This window comes from Furipterus horrens, unplaced genomic scaffold, assembly GCF_987537825.1.
Source record: "Furipterus horrens unplaced genomic scaffold, mFurHor1.1.pri manual_scaffold_1, whole genome shotgun sequence".
Lineage (NCBI taxonomy): Eukaryota > Metazoa > Chordata > Mammalia > Chiroptera > Furipteridae > Furipterus > Furipterus horrens.
Window position 1 is genome coordinate 41,436,128 of NW_028327171.1, and position 22,329 is coordinate 41,458,456.

Sequence of the window (22,329 nt, forward strand, 5' to 3'; positions counted from 1 at the left end):
ATCACACTTGTCCTGGGTTTTCATCCAGGAAGTCACTTCTTGGGCTGCGCCTAGGGTCAGAGTCCACTCTCCCTGGTGGAGGAGGAGACTTGATTGGGATGTGGGAGCCTGGCTTCCTCTCCTGGCCTGCAAGGCACTGTGGGGCCATGGCAGGTCACGTGAGCTTTCAGTCTCAGCAATCAAATGGCAGAAGTGGTCTGGGTGGTGGTTGTGTATATTGCAAGTGTGAAGGTACCCTCTCTAATATAAATAAAATCTGTGTACATTATGTGACTGTTGTTGTGCTTTGGACTCTCTTCATTTGAGAAAATGTGAAAAAAAAATTCATCAATGTAGCAATGTTTGGAGGTAAAATTGGTTTTTGTTACTATCACAGAGTCCTTTTACATTAGGGGAAAAGAAGTATTTCTTATATGAATAAGGCACATTATTATAATAATTCAGTCTGTGAACAATGGTGGGGCTGTTGCCCCTCCCTGCCATTGGATTTAGTGACTATTGTGCAGTAGCTCTGTGATCTCCAGGGGTCTGAGGATTGCAGGTGGGAACTCCTGCTTTGTCTGGCTCAAGGGGTACAACCTGGCAGCATCTGGGCCATTTATATCCTGCAGGTGTGTTTTGCTTGGTCCACACACAAATATCTGAATTTCCAGCTTCTCTTAAATACTCAGAACCTTTGGCAGTTGCAGGCCTAGAAGCAGTTGGCTGGAGCTGAGTAGCAGCCCTCCTTTCACACAGTCCCCAGCTAGCTCCAGTCCTTTTGTGATTCATGACCTGGCTGATAGGCTGTGTATTTGGGTGTATAACTCTTGATCTAGATGATTTGTAAAAGCCTTTCCAGGTTCTGAAGTGCCACGATCAATAGGGTTCCTATATCATTCAATATGAGCTTGAGGACTTCTGGTTAAGACGATGGCATAGGCAGAAGTGGCTCACCTCTTTGCCCAACCACATCAAAATTACAGCTAAAATATAGAACAACAATCACTCAGAACCACCAGAAATTGAGTTGAATGGAAGTCTGACAACTGTATAATTAAAGAAACCACATCTATCCAGACTGGTAGGAGGGGCACAGATGCGGAATCAGCTGGTCCTTCACCCACGTGTGGTGGATAAAAGTTTGGGAGGGATATACCAGGAGTGAGGAATCTCAGCCCCACACCAGGACCCCCAGGCAGGGTTCTATTGCCAGGAAGATAAGTCCTCACATTTGGACATTTGGCTGCAAAACCAGTGGGGATTCAGTTGGTGGAAGAAACTGATGAAGCCCCCAGCAGTTCCTCTTAAAGAACCCACACATGGCTCACCTACTAGACTCATTCCCTCTGAGCTCCAGCACTGGGGTAGCAGCTTGAAAGGCACCAGAGGTATACAGGGAGGAACTGAAGTGTCTGGCATCAAGATGGGCAGAGGCCATTGTCTCTTTTCTAAACCCTCCCCTCACAGGGCTGGCATATCTGAGACCCCATCACCTGCCTAATACTGTGTGACCTGCCTTGGAGATCCCTAGAAACTCTACCCCATCCAATTTAGGGGCCCACCCAAGCTGCTTTTCCATATGAATAGCTGGTCTTGGCTCATGCTTCACAACTTCCTAAATACTCCCAAATAAGCAACAACTGGCTTCAGTGAAACCCCAGATCCAGCACTAATGGCAGCCAGTTTAGATTCACAGATTGGCTTAGTTTGGGAATCTCTAAGCCCAGCACAAGTAGCAGCCATCTCAGATTGCTTTATAGCTCAGGCAGGGTGCCCAGGGCAAAACACAGGTGGGGGTTGACCTTGGCCTACACCACCTGGGTAACCCCAGGGCCAGTGTACACAGTGGACAGCTACAGACCATGTCAGAGTACCACCACCCTGCCCCTACATAGCTGATCCTCCACAGAGGGCAGAGGTAAGTAGTCTGTGGTCATAGCCAACCCTTGCAGCTGACTGCCTTGGGTAAATCCCTCTCAGTGTTGATCTGCCAACACCAACTAAGACTCAACTACAAGAGGAGGGTGTACTCAGCCCACGCAAAGGGCACACCTGGAGTATCCAGCTTGGGTGATAGGGGAGACTGTGCCACTGGACCCGACAGGACACCTACTACATTAGGCCACACTACCAAGACACGGAGTCAAAGGAGCTCTACCTAATACATAGCAACAAACACAGGGAGGCTGCCAAAATGAGAAGACAAAGAAACATGGCCCAAATGAAAGAACAGATCAAAACTCCAGAAAAAGAGCTAAATGAAATGGAGGTAGGCAATCTGTCAGATGTAGAATTCAAAACACTGGTTATAAGGATGCTCAAGGAACTTAGTGAGGACCTCAACAGCATAAAAAAGATCCAGTCAGAAACAAAGGACACACTAATTGAAATAAAGAACAATTTACAGGGAAACAACATTAGAATGGATGAAGTCAAGAACCAAACCAATGATTTGGTACATAAAAAAGCAAAAAATAACCGATCAGAACAACAAGAATGGAAAAGAATCCAAAAAAATGAGGATAATATAAGCAGTCTCTGGGACAGCTGTAAGAGGTCCAACATTTGCATCATAGGGGTGCCAGAAGGAGAAGAGAAAGAGCAAGTAATTGGAAATCTATTTGAAAAAATAATGAAAGAAAACTTACCTAATTTGGTGAAGGAAATAGACATGCAAGCCCAGGAAACGCAGAGAGTCCCAAACAAGCTGGATGCAAAGAGGCCCACTCTAAGACACATCATAATTAAAATGCCAAAGGTTAAAGATAAAGAGAGAATCTTAAAAGCAGCTAGGGAAAAGAAGTTAGTTACCTACAAGGGAGTTCCCATAAGCCTGTCAGCAGGCTAGAAAGGATTGGCAAGAAATATTCAAAGTCATGAAAAGCAGGGACCTACAGCCAAGACTGCTCTACCCAACAAAGCTATCATTTAGAATTGAAGAGCAGATAAAGAGCTTCCCAGACAAAAAACTAAAGGATGCCATCATCACCAAACCATTATTATTGAAATGTTAAAGGTGCTTATTTAAGAAAAAGAAGATCAAAACTATGAACAATAAAATGGCAAAAAATATATATTTATCAACAATTGAATATAAATAACAAATGAAGCAAAGAAGAAGAGAGACAGAATCATGGATACAGATAACGTTTTGATGGTTGCCTAATGGGAGGGGGTGTGGGGGCATGGGTGAAGAGGTGAGGGGATTAGGAAGTTCAAATAAGCAGTTACAGAATAAGCATGGGGATGTAGAATACAGTATAGGAAATGGAGTAGCTAAAGAACTTATACACATGACCCATGGGCATGAACAATGGTGGGGGGATTGCCTGAGGGAGTGGGGGGGTGATGGATGGAGGGGTGACAAAGGGGGGAAAATCAGGACAACTGTAATAGCATAATCAATAAAATATTATTTAAAAAACAAACCAAAATGAGTTTGAATTGATCAAAAGATTTTCTATGTGGCCCTGAAGGTGTTAGTTCCAACCCTTAAACAGGCAAGTAATGCATAGTAAAATCTCCACTCCTCTTGCCAGTGGAGGGATTGACTTTCTGGGGCATCAGAATTTTCACTGGCTATTGGTTTCAGATAAAGCAAATTGTGAGAATCTTTCCTCTCTCAGGTATTGGGAGCCCTTTGGTCTCATCCCAGGCCTCTGGTACTTGTGACTTGTAGATGAGCCTGAAATGCCCTGAGAGAGGAAGGAAGAGGTACTGAGGGAGGCGAGAGGAGAGATTACAAGAGGACTGTGTGGTGGAGGGAGAGAGCAGAGACGGGTCAGAGCAAGTGACGGGAATGCCTTTTGACAGGGCCACCTCCAGTGACAGTGTAACAAAACCCCTGGGCTGCTCTGATTGAAACAGAACCCACGGGCTGTTTAGTTAGGGGCCCGATTGCCCGCCGCCAGAATTATAGCTCTGAATACCAGAGTTTGGTGAAAAGAAAAAGAATTGTTTATTTACACAAAGTCCTGCCTCCCCCTCCCAGACCTGGCCAGTCTTGGGAAAGTCAGAAACACCGTTTCCCTACTTCCTAGGCACAGTTCAGCTTTACCAATAGCTGCCAATCACTCAGTTCTGATTGGGGAGGTCCTTTCTGTGCTGTGGTGCCCTCCAGCTCTCAATGCAGGACCGCCTGGATTCTCAGCCTCCTTGTAAACTGCCTTCTTCCTGCAAACCGCATGGATCTCCTCTCCTTCTCAAAGCAGCCTGGCAAGAGTCCCTTCTTAAAGCAGCCTGGAGATCCCTTCTCCAAGCCAGATGGAGGGAGCCCACAAGAGCCAGAGAGTGAGGGCGTGAGGGCCAGAGAGAGCCTGAGAGAGAGAGCCTCCTAGAGCCAGAGCCAGCCCAAAATGTCCGCAGCTGCTTCTCTTCCTCCCTGCCTCCTCTCTCTCCCTGTGTCCTCTCAGCAGTGGGTGTTGCAAACAGTTCTGACCATTCACAGAACCGTACGTATGCTCTGTCTGCTTCTTCCGTACCAGCCCACAGTCCAAGATCCCTCCCATCTTCCTGAGTCTTGGAAGTAAGCGGATCTTTGCAACATGTTTCTAGCCACTAGCTCCAGGCATGCAAGGGCATCCTGAAAGTTGCTTCCTGCTCCCTATCTCACAGCTGCAAACTCTGGGGTTTGTTTTTGGACTCCCCTGTTTCTGTAACAATAGGAATACTGACACTGCCTAGTTCTAAGGGAAGGCCTGGCTCTTCCAGTCTGTTCACTGATGCTCAGAAACCTTGCCCAAAGTTGCAAAGCCAGTGAGTGGGTGGGCTGGGTTTTCCACCAGGCAGTCGTCCCTGAGTCTGTGCATCTGACCACCACACCATCCTGCTTCCCTAGCAGTTGTTCCAATACTTGTTTCAGGCTCCCAGTGCCTCTGTGCGGGTGCTGGTGGGTGGATGACAAAAGGGGGATGCGTAAAGTTTGCAGAATTACCAGGGCGACCAGTAACTTGCGTTTCTCACCTCTGCTTTACATCTTAGCTCATTCCTAGAATATATACTTCCTGGCATTAAGCTGGTCTGCTGCAGGCTAAGGCGAAATCCAGTGTTTGTATATGCATGTTTAATAGACTTCTTCATCTGTCAAAGGATTTGCAGTGTTTTTTGGGGGTGGAAGGCACTGCCATTTCTACATACATTTTTGAATTGACTTTAAAAATTGTGTCTGTGGTAGATAAAAACTCCTCACTATAAAAGAATTCTTTTTCTTCTTTAAAAAAATATATTCCTGGGTTTTATGCATTCTAAGACAGCAGGCTCACACATTTTAATGCTGAATATGGTATAATTTGTTTTTCCTTCCAAAGATAACATGTTTTACACAACTCTGTATTCTGAACAAATGGGGTTTCTTAAGCAGCAGCTCATTTGAGGTCCTGTCGAATAATCCTTGATACATAGTTGCTGGCCTCAGTTTTTGAGAAATTGACATAACCAATGTTCTACTTGGTGGTGATGTAATTTTAGCCTCACTCTAAGAACTTTGTTTTCACCAACCTCCATTTTCTCAGGTTGGGCAATTGTAACATTTTTAACTCACCTTCTGAAATATGAAAAATAGCTTGGGGAATGCCCTCTGTTTCTTTAGTTTAGGAGATTTGGGATTTGGATCTGGTTGGGAACTGCTGGTCCAGGGTTTACGTTTAAAAGTTTGAATCAATAGATAGCGTACACTTGTGTGTTGGGGACAGGCGGAGAAGGCTCTCCGCTCATTCCTGGGGTCTTACAATGTGTGTATCTGTACAAGAGTCGCTCTAATGTGATACAAAGCCTCAGTCGTGCTGCTTGTTTATTAATTAAAGCATTAGGCTCAGGGGACCATGAAAGGACAGTGTCTGGTTGCCTTCTTGGTTCGACAGAAAGTCCATGTAAGCCTTTGGGAAAGATTCTGAACACCCTAGAGCCCTCCCTAATTTTAGCTCATCTGTTTTGCAATTGCTCATGGAGAAAGTAAGTACAGTATCCTAGAAATACACCAGGTTCCTTTGGTGGTTGCTATTTTGGAGACTATCTGGGGCTCCGTCTTACCAAGTTACTTGTCAGGACTAGCTGTCGCTCTAGGTGTTTGAGGGCCCGCGCACAGTGAGGATGTGTGCATTCTGAAGGCAGGTCTGACTCTTGGTCGGTTTCGGTTTCTCGCTCTCATCTTGGGCAGTGATAAGTCCATAGGGCAACACTCAGCTGAGGCCAACAGCCCACTGCCAACCAGGAAACATGCTTTCTTTGACTTAGTTCTTTGGTTCTTATTTGGGCTTTTAGCTCCTTGTGAGTAAGAAACTGCCTTATCCAGAGCCTGGCCCCCTTTTAAAAAAATGTATTTAAATTTTCCAGTATACACAGAAGTGGAGAGCAAAGTGTAATGACTCTCCATGTATTATTAGGTAACTTCAGCAATCACCGTTCTGCCGATCTGATTTTATCAGTCCCCCCAAACTCAACTCTTTCCTTCCCTTCCTCTCCTTTCCCTGAAGGATTTTCACACAGAATCCAGGCATCTTACTTTTCACCTGTCAACATTCAGCATGCATCTGTAACTACAATACTTTCTTTAAAAAAAAATACAAATATCAGATTACATTTTGAAAGTGTTAGAAGTACAACAAAAAAATGAGCAACCATCCCTTAGTATATCCAATACCCAGTCCTTATCTAGATTTTCCCCTGTGGTATCAAACACATATTTTTAAAGTCCCCTCTTTTTCTTTTTGCATGGTATTGACCTGTTGAAGGTGCTGGATCATTTGCCCATGATTTCTTTAAAGATTGTTTCCTTGAGCTGTTGTTTAGCTTATGTTCCTTATAAGCTGCAAGTTTGATATAGAAGCTTAATTGGATTCAGGCTCAACATTTTTACTGACTTTATGATACACAAGATATGAAGCGAACACAGTAATAGTTGAGCATGGGAATTTGTGAGACGTCCCTTCTGAAATCAGAGATGGCACCGGTGTGGGGTGTAGGTGCAGGTGGACAGGGCTGGCTAATGATCAAGGCATGAAGGGTGGAGTAGCTTAGTTTGAGCTAAAATGCTCAAACCCAGCTGTGAAGGCCAGGAGTTGGTCTGCCACATGCAGTGCAGAGGGAGAGGTACCATCTCTCTGGTTAGGAAGCTTTTTCAAATAACTTCTCAATGATCAACAATTCTCAAACTACAGCTGAACTGTTGAACAAAGAATTAAGAAAGGTCTGTTGAGGGAGGGGGGTGCTGGGCGGAGGGCAACAAAGGGGAAAAATTGGAACTATTGTAACAATATAATCAATAAAATATACTTAAAAGAAAAAAGAAAGATCAGTTGAGGGAAAAGAAATGGGAGCAGAAGGAGAAGAGGCATGGGAGGGGAATGAATGAGGCTGGGTCACAGTTCCTTCTGAGGGTCTGGGGTTTTCTGGGCTCCTCACCAGGGCCTCTATTGAAACATCTACTCCCGAGTATATGACCACAGGTGGCACAGAGCAGCAGGCTGCCTTTTAGAATTTAGTGACTTGTTGAACTTGCCAAAGCAGCCACTTTGGTGGGGACCTGCAGGCCACATCTAGCTTCAGACACAGCCTATAAGAAGTGACACCATCAGGAACAGGCAGTGAGAGCATGCTTGTGTGAATGCCTACACAGGAATGCACAAGGGGAAAGGATTTCTTCGAAGTGGAGCCCCTGCACTGCTGATGGTGGGGAATGATTGCTGGACTGGCCTGTAGCGTTGGCCCCAGCAGTGTGTGGGTTTGAGGGGGCTTACGAAGAGTCCAGGATATAATGTGTTCCTTTTTCACAACTAATAAGATGGACTCTGGGTCATCAGAAGTGAGAACTAGTCACTGATGTGCAAGAAGCAGTATTAAGACACAAGAAAGAGACAGACAAAAGACAGCAAGAGAAAGACTGACTTGTCTAGTTGTGATCCTGGGTCAGTTTTCTCATCTGTCAAGTGGAACAAATAATAATAATATTAATCACCTCATGAGGTTGGGTGAATTAAGCAAGATACACTCACAAAGTGCTCAGAACTATGCCTAGACATAATAAATATTCATTGAAGTACCTAGAGTAATGTCTGACGTTTTGTAGCACTCAGTAAATTTCTGTTGAATGAATGAATGTTAGCCATTATGCACAAAGATACGGATTATTTTTGCATGCTTGTGTTGGGTGATACTGTGCACATATACATCAGCATCATGAGTGAAGAAAGCTACAACTTCCACATAGTTCTCAGGAGGTGTATATACAGGTAGTAAAATTAATTATTGGGTATAAATTAGTCTTCACCTAACCCTGGAAGCACATCTGAAGCCATGTGTGTGTGAGCTGGTCACTGATGTCCAGGTCCCAAGCCCTCAGAATTCTCTAAAGCTGCTGTTTCAGGTCCTCTGAAGTGTCCTTTCCCATGTGTTACAGATTCCTGTGTTGTCTGTCACCTCTGGGAGGGCACAGTCCCCAATAGTGCTCTGCAGGAAGTAGGTGGTCCGTAAAGACTGGATGGCTAGACCAGCTACATTTTCAGTGAGACAGGAAATTCACCTGAGTTGTATTAGAAACATTGTTGAGTACATGCACATAGGAGAGGTTTTATATGTAGACCTGTAACAGAACCCTTGGGCTGCTTTGATTGAAACAGAACCCACGGGCTGTTTAGTTAGGGGCCCGATTGCCCGCCGCCAGAATTGTAACTTTGAATACCAGAGTTTGGTGAAAAGAAAAAGAATTGTTTATTTACACAAAGTCCTGCCTCCCCCTCCCAGACCTGGCCAGTCTTAGGAAAGTCAGAAACGCCATTTCCCTACTTCTAGGCACAGTTCAGCTTTACCAGTAGCTGCCAATCACTCAGTTCTGATTGGGGAGGTCCTTTCTGTGCTGTGCTGTGGTGCCCTCCAGCTCTCAATGCAGGACCACCTGGATTCTCCTTGTAAACTGCTTTCTTCCTGCAAGCCGCATGCATGGATCTCCTCTCCTTCTCAAAGCAGCCTGGCAAGAGCCTCTTCTTAAAGCAGCCTGGAGATCCCTTCTCCAAGCCAGATGGAGGGAGCCCACAAGAGCCAGAGAGTGAGGGCGTGAGGGCCAGAGAGAGCCTGAGAGAGAGAGCCTCCTAGAGCCAGAGCCAGCCCAAAATGTCCGCAGCTCCTTCTCTCTTCCTCCCTGCCTCCTCTCTCTCCCTGCGTCCTCTCACGCAGTGGGTGTTGCAAACAGTTCTGACCATTCACAGAACCCTACCTAGGCTCTGTCTGCTTCTTCGTACCAGCCCACAGTCCAAGATCCCGCCCATCTTCCTGAGTCTTGGAAGTAAAGCGGATCTTTGCAACAATGTATCTAGCCACTAGCTCCAGGCATGCAAGGGCATCCTGAAAGCTGCTTCCTGCTCCCTATCTCCCAGCCGCAAACTCTGGGGTTTGTTTTTGGACTCCCCTGTTTCTGTAACAGACCTGTCCCTTGGTAGATGGCTATGGGAGTTTTTCCATTACCTGTTGCATTTGACTGTGTGACTGCACACCTATCGTGGTCCTCAGACCCTAGGCATTGACAGGAGAGCTCAAGGAAGTGTGAGACTAGGCCTCCGACAGCCAGACTGCAGTGAGGCTGAGGAGATGGGCGGAGCAGGCTGAAAGAGAAAGGAAGCAGGGCCACACGCTGGCCCACAGAGCAAGTTCTCCTGACTTCAGAGGAGGGAACGTGGCCCGGAAGCCGAGCCTGTGGTGATTTTAAGAAGTGGGGAAACAGCAACCGCACATATGCAGAGAGCTCATGAATTACTTCTTTAGCTTGACTGGCAAGGTGAGGTTTGTGTCAACGAGACCTACTGTGTGATACAGCTGCCAGTCCATTTTTGCTGCAGAGAGCCAGGACTGCATCAGAACTGGGACTCAGACTGGTTCTGCTCTTGGTTAGCTGTGTGATAGTCTGGTTGTAAGACCACTTTCAGTGGAGCGACCTATCTGGCACTTCTCTGCCAGCCTCAGTTTCCCTAGCTATAAAGTGGGGACAATGGTAGTACCTCCTTTGTAGGGTTATGTGAGTAGTAGATGCCCCGTTATTAGATGGGTTGAACTGGGAGGGGATGCAGGGAATGGCGTTATCATGAGGCCACCTCTGTTGTCAACGCAATGTGGACTCTTCCCACTTATTGCCTAGATTTCCTTCACGTTACCAGCATTAAAAAGTCCAGTCGCATCAAAGTCAGTTTACAGCTTCTCCCCTCTATAAGCTCAGATGTCTCAGAAACCAGAGGTTCAGCAGGGTCAGCATCTCAGCATCGGCATCCTCTGATATTTTTTTCCTTGCTCCACCTCTGTGCAGCCTTGCCATCTCCTCTGGTCCCTCCAGAGTCCAGCTGGGGCACATTAGTAGTTCTTTGGAGATGACCCCCACTTGTCCCTGAGGGACCCCCATGAGGACGTTTCCTGATGCCCTGTAATCCCCCATTCTTGCTCCTGCCCTGAGACTCCTTGGCCAGCTGACCTGCCATCATCTTATGCAGCGTCCTTTCTGGAGGAGCCTGGGTGCCCTCTGTGCTGTCCTTTAGCCCCTGGGGAAGTTCATACATTGTTGTCTTGCCAGAATTGTCCCTGCCCCTCCCTCTTCCCACTCTGCCATCCTGGCAGCTGCAGCCAGCCTTTTTCTGCTTCTCCAGGGGAGGGGCATGCTCCTGGCAATTCCTTGTGCTCTGCTCCAGAAAACCCTGGGCGGGTTTATGGGCTGAGCAGCTCTGCAGGAATTACTGGGGCGTGCAGTGCCATTTACCAATCTCTACCAGGGGCTTTCTCCTGTTCCTCCCCAATGCATCTCTTGCCTGCTCTGCAGTGGGCTGTAATGGATGGTCTGGTCACCAGGTAGCAAGTCCTGTGAGGTTGCAAGGGCCTAGTACCTCTCTTAGAAAGTGGGATGTTTATCACCTCTTTAGTTTTGACTTGACAGGAAGAGTCCCATCCTGTTCTCAGATCAAGATCCGAGAGCAGGGCCTGGTGTGTAGCAAACATCCAGTGCATGTTGGCATTCTCATTTAGCTTCTGTGGGCTTCAGTTTTCTCATCTGAAAATTAGGGTTTATGGTAATCCCCACTCTGCTTGCCACTTAGTGCTGTTAATGTGTATGAAATTATCGTGAGTAGATTTTATTTTTATATTTTAGCCTCAACAGAATGGGATCTCTCCACGCATGTTTAAGGCCTTTGTAAGCAAGAGTCACCCAGAATTCTCCTCTAACAGACAGCAGGATGCCCAGGAATTCTTCTTGCACCTGGTTAATCTAGTAGAGGTGAGTAAGCCTCTTCACAAATGCTCCAAAGGGTTGTGAAGAGTATGCCCAGCTCCTAAGTGCAGCCCACTCTGGCCTGGCCAGAATGCCCCCACCCCCCCTACCCAAATCTCTCACTGCCCGAGCTCCGTCAGAATCGACTTCTTTGAGGTGTTGCTGCTCAGCCCACTTGATGTTACGGCTCCTGTTGTCCTGTTTTCTAGGCACTTGTAGATCTCCTTGTTCTCATTGTATTTGTCCATGTTATAGGAGTGTTTATCAGTTATTTCATTCACCATTCTTTTTCCTTTTTGTCTTTCTTTTTTTTTTTTGTGACAAAGCGTCTTGAGAGTCTTGTGTGGTATTTGGAGTCCTCCTGCTGCCAGAAGTGGCCACATTTTGCTCACAGCAGATTTGAGTCACAATAAATACTGTGGTTTTTAAAAGCCACTGAGAATTTACAATTAAAGATTTTTTTCCCCTCTTAAAAACAACTAATTTTTATTTTCTGATTATGTCCATGTTCTTTGTGGAAAATATAATAAGGTACAAAGGAGAAAATCAAAATCACCCATAACACCAGCCCCTACAAACACCCAGTGTTAACATTTTGGTGTCTGGCCCACCGGTCGTTTTCCGGGTACATTTATTAATTCCCTGCATGTGGTTTCTAAGCGGTGTTTCCACTCGACCTGCTGTGAACATTTTGCCATGTCATTACACATTTGAATTTAGCTTATTTCTTTTTTATTTGTATATAATTTACATGAGTGCGTTTGTGTAATCCTATACATAGCCTTTCTTATTTTTCCCAGGCTGTCCTTTATTTTTTCGTTTCTCTTTAGTTTGCCTCCCTCATCCCTTTTTTCTAACTCCATCCAGGTCAGTCCCTCTCCTATGACTTTTAATGGCTACATAATATTAATTCACAAGATGAATCATAATTTATTAAGCCAATCTCCTGTTTGGGGACTTTAGATAAATACCAGTGTTTTGCTTTTAAAGTTCTCTGGTGAGATGGCATGTCCCGAGGGATTGTTTCATAACACCAGGTCTTTATTTACATCAGAGTTATATTTGATTTTAAGATAATTTTATTTATGGATTAATATTAAAAAAATTCACTAACTTGATGTAATCTAACCTTCAGAGGAACCGCATTGGCTCGGAAAATCCAAGTGATGTTTTTCGGTTTTTGGTGGAAGAACGCATTCAGTGCTGTCAGACCCGAAAAGTCCGCTACACGGAGCGGGTGGATTACCTGATGCAGTTACCTGTGGCCATGGAGGCAGCAACCAACAAGGGTAATGGTTCCAGAGAGAGGGCTTCTGCATGTGTGAGAGCCCTGGAAGCAGATCACACGTCCTAGTCCCAGCCTAGGTAGCTGCTCTACCAGGGCACCCAGCCCAGATGGCGTCTGGTTTGCTCATCTCTTTCCTTCTTTCCCTCAGTCCCCATGGGGCTTTCTTTTGAAAAGAATCATAGGCATCACGGGTTTTTGCACAGGGGTTATGGATGGAACTTAGGCAGTGCCTATAAATTTGGCCAGCTGTTTGGCTTGGAGTCAGCTTAATTTGGGGAAAAATATTTGTAATTATACATGTGGAAAATTCTTTAACAGTCTCATTCATAAGTTGTCCTGTGAAGTCTGAGGGCAATGACCAGAACTGCATGTTTTGATGCAAGACACTCAGGTGGAGGTCTCTGGATGTGATCCAGCTTTGGCATCTGAGTGTTTCCGTTGCCGCTTATAGGTGATGAAGTGTTGCGGGTGCGAGGCCCTTTACAGGGGCCTGTGGACTTTGGAAGCAGGAAGAAGGCAGAGATATTGCAGCCAGGTTGGGGTTGGAGGGGAAGGTTTCTTCAGTCTGTCTAATCTGGGTCTTCCCAGGCAGAAAAGATAAAATTATCTGTCTTAGATTAACAGTTTAGAAGCAGAAAAAAGCAAAACACTTGCTAGGTTGCTTCTCGCCTATGAATGGGTCATTTCTGTAGATTCCAACAGCTTCCTGGGTGTCCTTTTTTCTCTTTCTATGGGGGGAGGGGAAGTGGTCATTTTATTGTGCTAATTGGAAAGTGATAATTATGGTGATTTCAAGGTAAATGATTTCCATTTCCTATAAGCTTTTGCAGCTTTTGACCAGTTTTTAAATTCTTATCCTTTATAAGGGTAGAAATGAGGGTGAGGGTGTATGGTTTATTTCCTTTTTATGATTAGGCTTACTTTCTCTTGCTGACCTCGGGGATCCTGACTCACATGTTCTGCTCAGTTTTATGATCCTGTTTGACTCACTGTTACAATTTATGAGTGGTAACTATATTGTTTAGAAAGGAGATTGATAATTTAGTTAGTTTCCGGATATTGATTGCTGGAATACCAAATGCCAGCACCCTAGCTGGTGGACTGGGAGATGAATTTTAAAAGCGTAGTCAGATGTGTTTTAAGAAAACACCTAAGTACATAAGGGTGCCTAAAAACTGAATTAGGAGAGTTTTTTGGGGGGAGGGGGTATAAAAAAGGAATTCCCAGAAAGGCCCATTCAAAATCTATATAAAATCTTTGACTTGCAGGTGGTTTCTAAGAGCAGATCTGCTGACTCTTGGGAAGTTCACAGTGCACTTCCTTCTTTTCCCTTGATGTTTTGTTATTCGAGCAGGGATAGCATAGAAAGGCTTTCTGGGTTGGTGGCTCTATTATCTGAGGTGTTGAGTAAACTCAGCCATAAATTGTCTTGACAATGTCAGTATCACAGGTTGTGGGCTGTGGATAACTGCAGTCCTTATAATTCCTTTTGCTCCTTGGCCCACACCCTCCATGGACTCTCTTCATTGAGAAGGGCCTGGAAGAGGTGAGCCCTTGGGTTTCTTTCAGTGTGAAATTCTCTGTGTGAAGAATTTGTGATTGGAGGCTGGCATTTGGGTAAACCAGCCTTGACCTCTGGACAGATGAGAGACCAAGTTCGTGCATCACTTATATTACGTGAGTGGGCTGGACCTCCCATCTGGGTCCGGGCTCACAGTTCCCTTTCGTCAGTCTCTAAGGGGAAGAGGCAAAAAATATGAATGGCTCAATGCAGCCTGTCAGTATTATGCTCAAGACACCCTAAAAACTGCCTTCCTGCATGCTTTTCTGGATCTGTGAAGGGCAGCAAGGAAGCAACCCTGCCCCAGCCCAGAAACCTTCAGGAAAGATTGTCCAAAGGGGATGTTTTTCATTTCAAGAAGGTAAGAGTGAGGCCCTGGCTGGTTCTCTCAGTTGGTTAGAGTGTTGTCCTAATACACTAAGGTTGTGGGTCTGATCTCTGCTCAGGGCACATGCAAGAAGCAACCAAAGAACATGTAACTAAGTGAAACAACAACAGCAAAAAAAAAAAAAAATGTTTCTCTTTCTCTCTCTCTAAAATATTTCTATTTATTTATCTATAAAAGGAGATAAGAGTGATTGCAAAGACATTCAATTGCTTGCTCTTTTCTTCAGATGAACTGATCGCCTATGAATTAACGAGAAGGGAAGCTGAAGCAAACAGAAGACCCCTTCCTGAGTTGGTTCGTGCCAAGATACCATTTAGTGCCTGCCTTCAGGCCTTTTCTGAACCAGAAAACGTGGATGATTTCTGGAGCAGTGCCCTCCAGGCAAAGTCTGCAGGTGTAAAGTAAGAGTGTGTGTGTGTACATGCACATGTGTACGTATGTGTGCTTATTTGATGGTGGTGGGGTAAGGAGGGCATTTGAGAGGTGGGAACTGGGGTAGGGGAGTGGTGATGGATTATTGTGTGCGTCTGTGTGTGATTGCTCACGTGTAGTGAGATGGGATTATGATTCACTCGGCCTTAGCTGTTTTACAGTTCACTTGTGTGAGACCTATCCAAAAGACAGGCTTATTATGTGTTGTGTGCTAGGAAGGGAGTGCTTTTTTAAAATTTTTTATTTTTTCCAAGAAGGTATAGCCAGAAACCTTCTCCCCCATGGCAAGAATGATATTAATGAAGAAATTAGAAAAATATTGATGACTGTCTTCAGTTTTTAGATTTTAATTGCTCAAATAAACATTTGGCTTAGAACTTGGTTGACTGTGTTCAAAGTAGACAAAGAGGCTCCTGAGCAGGTTCCAATGAGCTCCGGACTCAGGCAGGCGGTGTCCTGTTTCCACATTGTCAGCCTCATTGTCAGGCACAGAAACCATTTTTTCTTCAGTTGACACCTTCATTAATTTTGTATGGTCAAGCCCTTGCTGATACACTCTGTATGATTGGAAAAAGAGTACTCATAGTGGCATAAGATGAGGGGAGGTCTGAGAGTCTGGCTCTGGGAATTTTCCTACTTTTAGACATTCTTTGGCCATTTTTAATTTAGGCTAAGATTGAGCTCTAGTTGATGGAAAGGGCAGTGGAGGATGAAAGAACTATTGCTGGCAGTTTTTACCTCCACCTCAAGTAGCAGTCAAACCTAAATCACTGTTCTCTGCGACAGCCATCTCTCAGGATTCCTTGGTCTTAGATAATTGACCTCATATGTCAAAAATGGGTAAACAAAAAAAATTTATTTCAAAAGCTATAAAATCTATATTTTCTTAAAATAATTAAAAAAGGGTTCTTTATATCCAAGTGAGGATCAATAATAGTTCATTCAGTTATCAGTTATCCATTGCAGTTTTCATCCTAGGACCGCTCAGTTTGGTGTGTGTGTGTGTGTGTGTGTGCGCGCGCGCGCGCGCGCGCGCGCGCACGTCCTTGCAGGTAATAGCTGGTATGTTAAACGTCGATATTCACTTCATTGCAACTTAGAGACATCTTTGGGCAGTTAGCTATCTACACACAACATTACTGATAGAAACAATTTCTGTAATTATCGCTTCTTGCTTTATTAAGATATAATTGACATATAACACTGTGTAAGTTGAAGGTGTACAACATATTGATTGGACTTTTTTTACTTTAAGTATTGACAATGGGCTGAAGATACCACAACCATTGTTCCTTTTCTCTGTGTGCTGTAATTCTGATTCTGTGTGGGAGGTAGAAGTGAGCAGGGACCAAGCAGCCCAGAAAGCCCTTAGCATCAGTTGTGAGCCCAGAGTATTCTTTATTTGCCTATCCCCTTGGGAGTTGAGTCTTAGAAGTACAGGGTGTGACATACTTATTGGATCTGCAGGAAGGAAACTTCTGCGCACTTGGAAAAGGCCCATCTTTAAAATGGAGGTGGAAGGCATTAGCTTTCCACAGACACAGAGTCTCCGATCCCTGGGCTAGTGGCCAGGAGAGCTGGACTCTTCTGGGTACACTTCCCAGCTGTGTTCTACCCTGTGGCAACGTCACGATCCAGTGTCCTTTTTCCACTTGTCATGGAGGAATGACGCTTGCTGACTTGATTTTCTCTTCAAATGCTATAAAGATTTAGTTGGAGACAGTGCTAACATCACTATTGAGGCAAAAGATGTCTTGATGATCTTGGTCAGTCTTAGGTCAATATGGACCAGACGTAAAAACCCTTCCTTTAAATGGTCCTGAATAGAGAGTGTTGGGAAGAATTTAGTGTTTGAAATTTCATTCACCCAACAAATATTAACGCTCACCTAGTGTGCTTAAGCAGTGGGTTGAATAAGACCTAGTTCCTGCCCTTAAGCAGCTTACAGATTGAGGGTCCATAGGGAGAGATTTATATTTGACCTTTATCATTCATGAAGAAAAAAAGCATGGGATGGAGCTTCAGAACACAAACTTTAGGCAGATGAGCAGCACTGAATCCCCAGCGTTGAACCTACTGGACTATTACTTCGGCCAAGTGAGCTCACTGCCTTAAACCCCTGTTTACTTACCTGTAAACTGGGGATAATAATAGTACTTCCTTCATAGGGTTAGGTGAGGTCAGGGTTAAGGCTAGGCAAGTCATGGAAAGTGCTTGCCCAGAGCCTGGCACAGAGTAAATATATCGTTATTACAATATTTTTATCTTTCTTTTTTTTTTGCCATAGAGAGTGGTTGATTAATTATCATATTTTTACCATAGTTAATGAGAAGGACTGAATTGTATTTTTTTCAGTTGTCAGGTTTTTAATATAATAGACAATCTTAATTTGGGGGAGAGGGACAGTTTATATTTTCTTAATAAGGTTTTCTTAATATTTTTGCCTTAATTGTAATTAATGAACATTGATATGTTTTAAGTAATGATAATAGGTTGTCAAAAGACAACACAGTAGTGAGGTCAGGCACTATTCTAAGCACTTTATATGTCTTAACTCATTTAATTTCCATATATATATAAAGTCATTACTGCGTGTTTGATTCAATGAGACTTGTAGAGGTTACAAAGATGAATCAAAGATGTTTACCCAACAGGGCAAATATAAAAATATAATGTGGATACCATCTAACTGCTTTCTGGTACACTTAGATTGGTAGTTACCATAAGAATGTTAAATTATGCTCCCCTCCCTCAACCCTGCCCCAACTTTGAGTTCCTCCACTTCCCTCCACCCATGGTAATGCTGACCAGCTGATACTTTACCCTGACACTGACGTTCATGGTTGAAACACACTCTTCAGAAATACAAAACGCCACAGAGCAACTGCAAGATTTTGGGGCTTCTCAATCACGTTTTGGAAATCATTGATTTACTGATGCCTTTTGGTTGATTTTACTGTTATATATTTTTCCAGATTTTAAGCTAATATGGTAAAGAGGAAGAGGTCAGAGAAGTTACATTTTTACATTAGTTGAAAATATCAGATGGAGTTTGTTGGTTTTTGGTGGAATTGGCTATAATTAAGTAAGAATGGTATTTATTACTGCTTCTCAGAAGATAGAAAACTTTAAATTAGAGATAGTATGTAATTTCTGGAGAGTGAGCCAGGATCATATGTTGGTTCTTTAGGATGGTTGGTTAAGCTCTTGTTTTTCTGAAGAGCTTCCTTATGTTAGTACCTGTTCCCTGCTACCATAATTGTGATGGAGACTTTAAGATGCAGAGTGGTTAAGTGACTTGCCTGGGGCAAAATGCAGGTCAGTGACAGATAGAGTCTGTGTCCAAGGCCTCATGGAGTCTAGCTCTTTCATGACAAAATCACCATGTTAATTTCTTAGGTATAAATAGTACATTTTATGGTGCCAAGTGGGTTCACATAATTTTGTGAACATTGCACAGCCCCGGCAGGTAAATATTCTTAATTAATCAGTTTTGTAGATGTGAAAATGGAACGTCAGGGAGAGTCGGTGATTTGCCCAGATTTGGAGTGAATTAAGTAGCATATCCAAGACCTGCCACAAATTCATGTCTTTTTCTTCTTTTTGGATAGTGCTCTGTCCCTGTACTGTGACTTCTCTTCAGCACTAGGGGGCAGCAGTGATTTGCATTTGTTTTCTGTATTCTGGGAGCGATGCATTCCTAGTACTAGGCACTGACAGATTTGGAAAGAGGAGTTTACAGAGATTGTTCAAGAAATTTTTATTTTAGAAGGTATCTGTGGTACATGTCTACAGCTAATTTTATTTTTTTACATATACTGATTACATTCACACTGACACTGAAATAGAAATGATTTTCATAACTAAGATGATAAATATCGAGAGAATGAGCTGGAACTGGGGCATGAATTAGGTGTACAAATTGAATAGTCTGTGTATAAAACTGCTAGACTCAAGACCAGGCAATTCAGCCTTTTTTACCCATAATATTTATACCTCTAGAATCCCTGAGACCATGGATTTAGGTGCAGTAGTATTTTAATAAGATCCTGGAAGTTCCAACAGTCAACCTCAGCAAAAGTTTCTAAGACACCTCCTATGCTAACTCTGCTGTAAGGTAGTGATTCTTAGTGGGAGCAGAGGTGGAGTGATTGGGGAACTTTTTCAAACCCCACATACAAACACAAAAGGTAAAGGGGTTAAAAAGTACAACTTGGGCCCTGGCTGGTGTGGCTCAGTGGACTGAGTGCTGGCTTGTGAACCAAAAGGTTGTTGGTTTGATTCCCAGTCAGGGCACATGCCTGGGTTGCAGGCCAGGTCCTCATGTTAGGGGCACCAATCGGTGTATCTCTCACATTGATGTTTCTCTTCCTCTCTCCCTCCCTTCTTCTCTCTCTGAAAATAAATCAATAAAGTCTTAAAGGTACAACTTGGTAGTTACAAAATAGTCACGGGGATGTAAAGTAAAGCATACGAAAAGTCAATAATATTGTAATAACTATGTATGGTGTCAGATGGGTACTGGAAATATTGGGGGGAACACTCTGTAAAGTATATGATTGTCTAACCATTATGCTGTACACCTGAAACTAATACAAAATAATATTGAATGTAAAAAAAAACCCCAACAACACATAATGCGTGCATGTCTACACACACCTACAAATATATATAATATATACTAAATTCCACCAAGGATTTTAGAGAAAACTGACATTTATGGTTGAAAGCACTTTTCAGAAATAGAAAATGCCACAGTAAAAGTAATAATCTGGCACTGGGTCCAAAATCATACTCAAAGGGCAACGCCCTCCCACTTGAAACATTTTCTTTTTATAAAAAGGCCAGAATGAATGAGCAGGAGTGGCTGAGTGTGTGTCTGCTTATATCTGTTTGCTGTTCCTCCTCTTCAGTCCAGTCACTGGAGCTACAGATATGCCTCAGAGAGAGCTTGTGATGCTTCAGAAACTGTGTTCTCAATTCTTACTTCCTTGTTTCACTGATATAATCCCTTTGTGTTTCCCAGAACGTCTCGCTTTGCATCATTTCCCGAATACTTGGTAGTGCAGATAAAGAAGTTCACTTTTGGCCTTGACTGGGTTCCCAAAAAATTTGGTAGGTATCCTTTGCATGCTTTTTTAAAAACATCAAAGTAGCCATTAAGAAAATATGGCATGCGAAACAGCCACGAGTGATTGGCTGCCAGAAGAGTTCCATTTCATTCTTTTTCCAGTATTTCCACCTTTCTCTTTTGAAGCAGGCTGTATGATAAATGCTGATGAAAAAATTACCACACGCTAACCCATCCCTCTAATAATGGATTTGGAATGAGTGGATTCCAGGAGTGAAAACAGGACCCCCGCCTTATCATATAAACAGTGCTCCCCACATATTAAGGTGTATATAGATTACCTGGGAATCTTGGTAAAATGCACATGCTGATTCAGCAGATCTGGGGTGGGGCTTGGGATTCTTTATTCCTTTATTTTTTTATCATTGAATATTTTGTTTTTTAAACTTCTTTTTGTAATTATTTTTTATTGCATTTACTGGGGTAACATTGGTTAATAAAATTACACAGGTTTCAGGTGTAAAATTCTGTAATACATCATCTGGATCACATATTGTGTGTTCACTACCCCAAGTCAAGTCTCCTTCCATCACCATTTATACCCCCTTTATCCTCATCTACTTCCCCTCACCACCCTTTTCCTCTGGTAGTCACCATACTGTTGTCCATGTTTGTGAGGTGTTTTTTTTCTTAATCTTTTCACCTTTTTCACCCAGCTTTCCAAATGCCCTCCCCTCTGACACCTGTCAGTTTGTTCTCTGTATCTATGAGTCTGTTTCTATTTTGTTTGTTAATTTATTTTGTTCACTAGATTCCACATATAAATAAAAGTATATGGTACTTGTCTTTCTCTCTCTGGCTTATTTCACTTAGCATAGTACTCTCCAGGTTCATTCATGCTGTCGAAAAAGTTGAAATTTCCTTTTTTTTTTTTTTAATAGCTGAATAGTATTCTATTATGTAAATGTACCACACCTTTTTTTACCCACTCATCTACTAGTGGGCACTTGGGCTGCTTCCAAATCTTAGGTCTTGTAAATAATGCTGCAGTGAACAAAGGGGTGCATAAGTTCTGTTGAATTAGTGTTTCAGGCTCCCAGAAGTGGAATTGCTGGGTCATAAAGCAATTCCATTTTTAATTTTTTGAGGTAACTATACTGCTATCCATAGTGCCTGCACCAATCAGCTTTCCCACGAAGAGTGACTAGGGTTCCCTTTTGTCCACATCCTTGCCGGCACTTGTTGTTGAGTTATATACAGTAGCCATTCTGACAGGTATGAGGTGAAATCTCATTGTGGCTTTAATTTGCATTTCTCTGATGATTAGTGACATTGAGCATCTTTTCATATGTCTGTTGGCCATCTGTATGTTCTGTTTGGAGAAGTGTCTATTCAGGGCCTTTGCCCATTTTTTAACTGGATTGTTTGTTTTTTTGGTATTGAGTTATATAAGTTCTTTATAAATTTTGTATGTTAACCCCTTATCAAACGTATCATTGCTGAATATGTTCTCCATTCAGTGGGGTTGTCTTTCCATTTTTTTAAAGTATGTTTTATTGATTATATTGTTACAATAGTTCCAATATTTTCCCCTTTGCTCCCCTCTGCCCAGCACCACCCCTCCCCCAACAACCTCCCCCCAATCCATGCCCATGGGTCATACATACAAGTTCTCTGGCTTCACCCTTTCCTATATTATTCTTTTATAAAAATTAATTAATTAATTGATTTTTTTTAGCAATAAAAAATAACAGTCCTCCCCTCTCGGACTTAAGACCCTTTATAATCTTACAAAGGACAATGGGCGAAGGTCTCGAGCTCCTCTAGCTGCTTCAAGCTGGACATGGTCGTCGTCCTACCTACCCTTGGGTCCAGAAATCCCTAATAAGAGTGGGGGTGTGGAGGGGAGGGTGGCCTTCCCACATGGGGAAGGATCGTGCAGACTCCACGTCAGTTGGCTGTCCCCAGACAGTGGTGTGCTTGGTTTAACAGGCTGGCATCCTTGTTGTGTTCTGGGGGCAACAGATTTGGCAACAGGATTAAAAGACATCATTCAATCCATCACCACTAGATGACAAAAGGTAGGGATTAATTTTTCAATGTCCCACACATTAGGGAAAAAAAAGGGCTTCTTTGGAGGAAGGGGCGCCAGGCACGTCTCACCTGTCCAAAACCCTTTTGCCCATTATACTTAGTTTGGACTGAGGGAAATATTTTAGGTTTCCCCCCTCTCAGACCTCTGGGGCCTTTCTGTCCAACCCATTAGAATAGAAAAGAGAAACCAGTTTTAAAGTGAAGCCCACAGACCACTCCATTCTTCACCAATCCAGCCACTTATTTCAGCCAAACCAATGAGTCTCAGGAGGCAGCG

The 22,329-nt window shown here is 43.4% G+C and overlaps 1 protein-coding gene across 1 annotated transcript in view; it reads left to right on the plus strand.

Moving 5' to 3' along the window:
* USP13 (ubiquitin specific peptidase 13) overlaps positions 1-22,329 on the plus strand; it is a 117,544-nt gene that overhangs the window by 64,568 nt on the left and 30,647 nt on the right. Inside the window, exons 11-14 of the mRNA XM_090274231.1 lie at positions 11,099-11,224; positions 12,354-12,507; positions 14,682-14,856; positions 19,914-20,002. Coding sequence (XP_090130357.1) covers positions 11,099-11,224; positions 12,354-12,507; positions 14,682-14,856; positions 19,914-20,002 — 544 coding nt within the window. The remainder of the gene's footprint in view (positions 1-11,098; positions 11,225-12,353; positions 12,508-14,681; positions 14,857-19,913; positions 20,003-22,329) is intronic.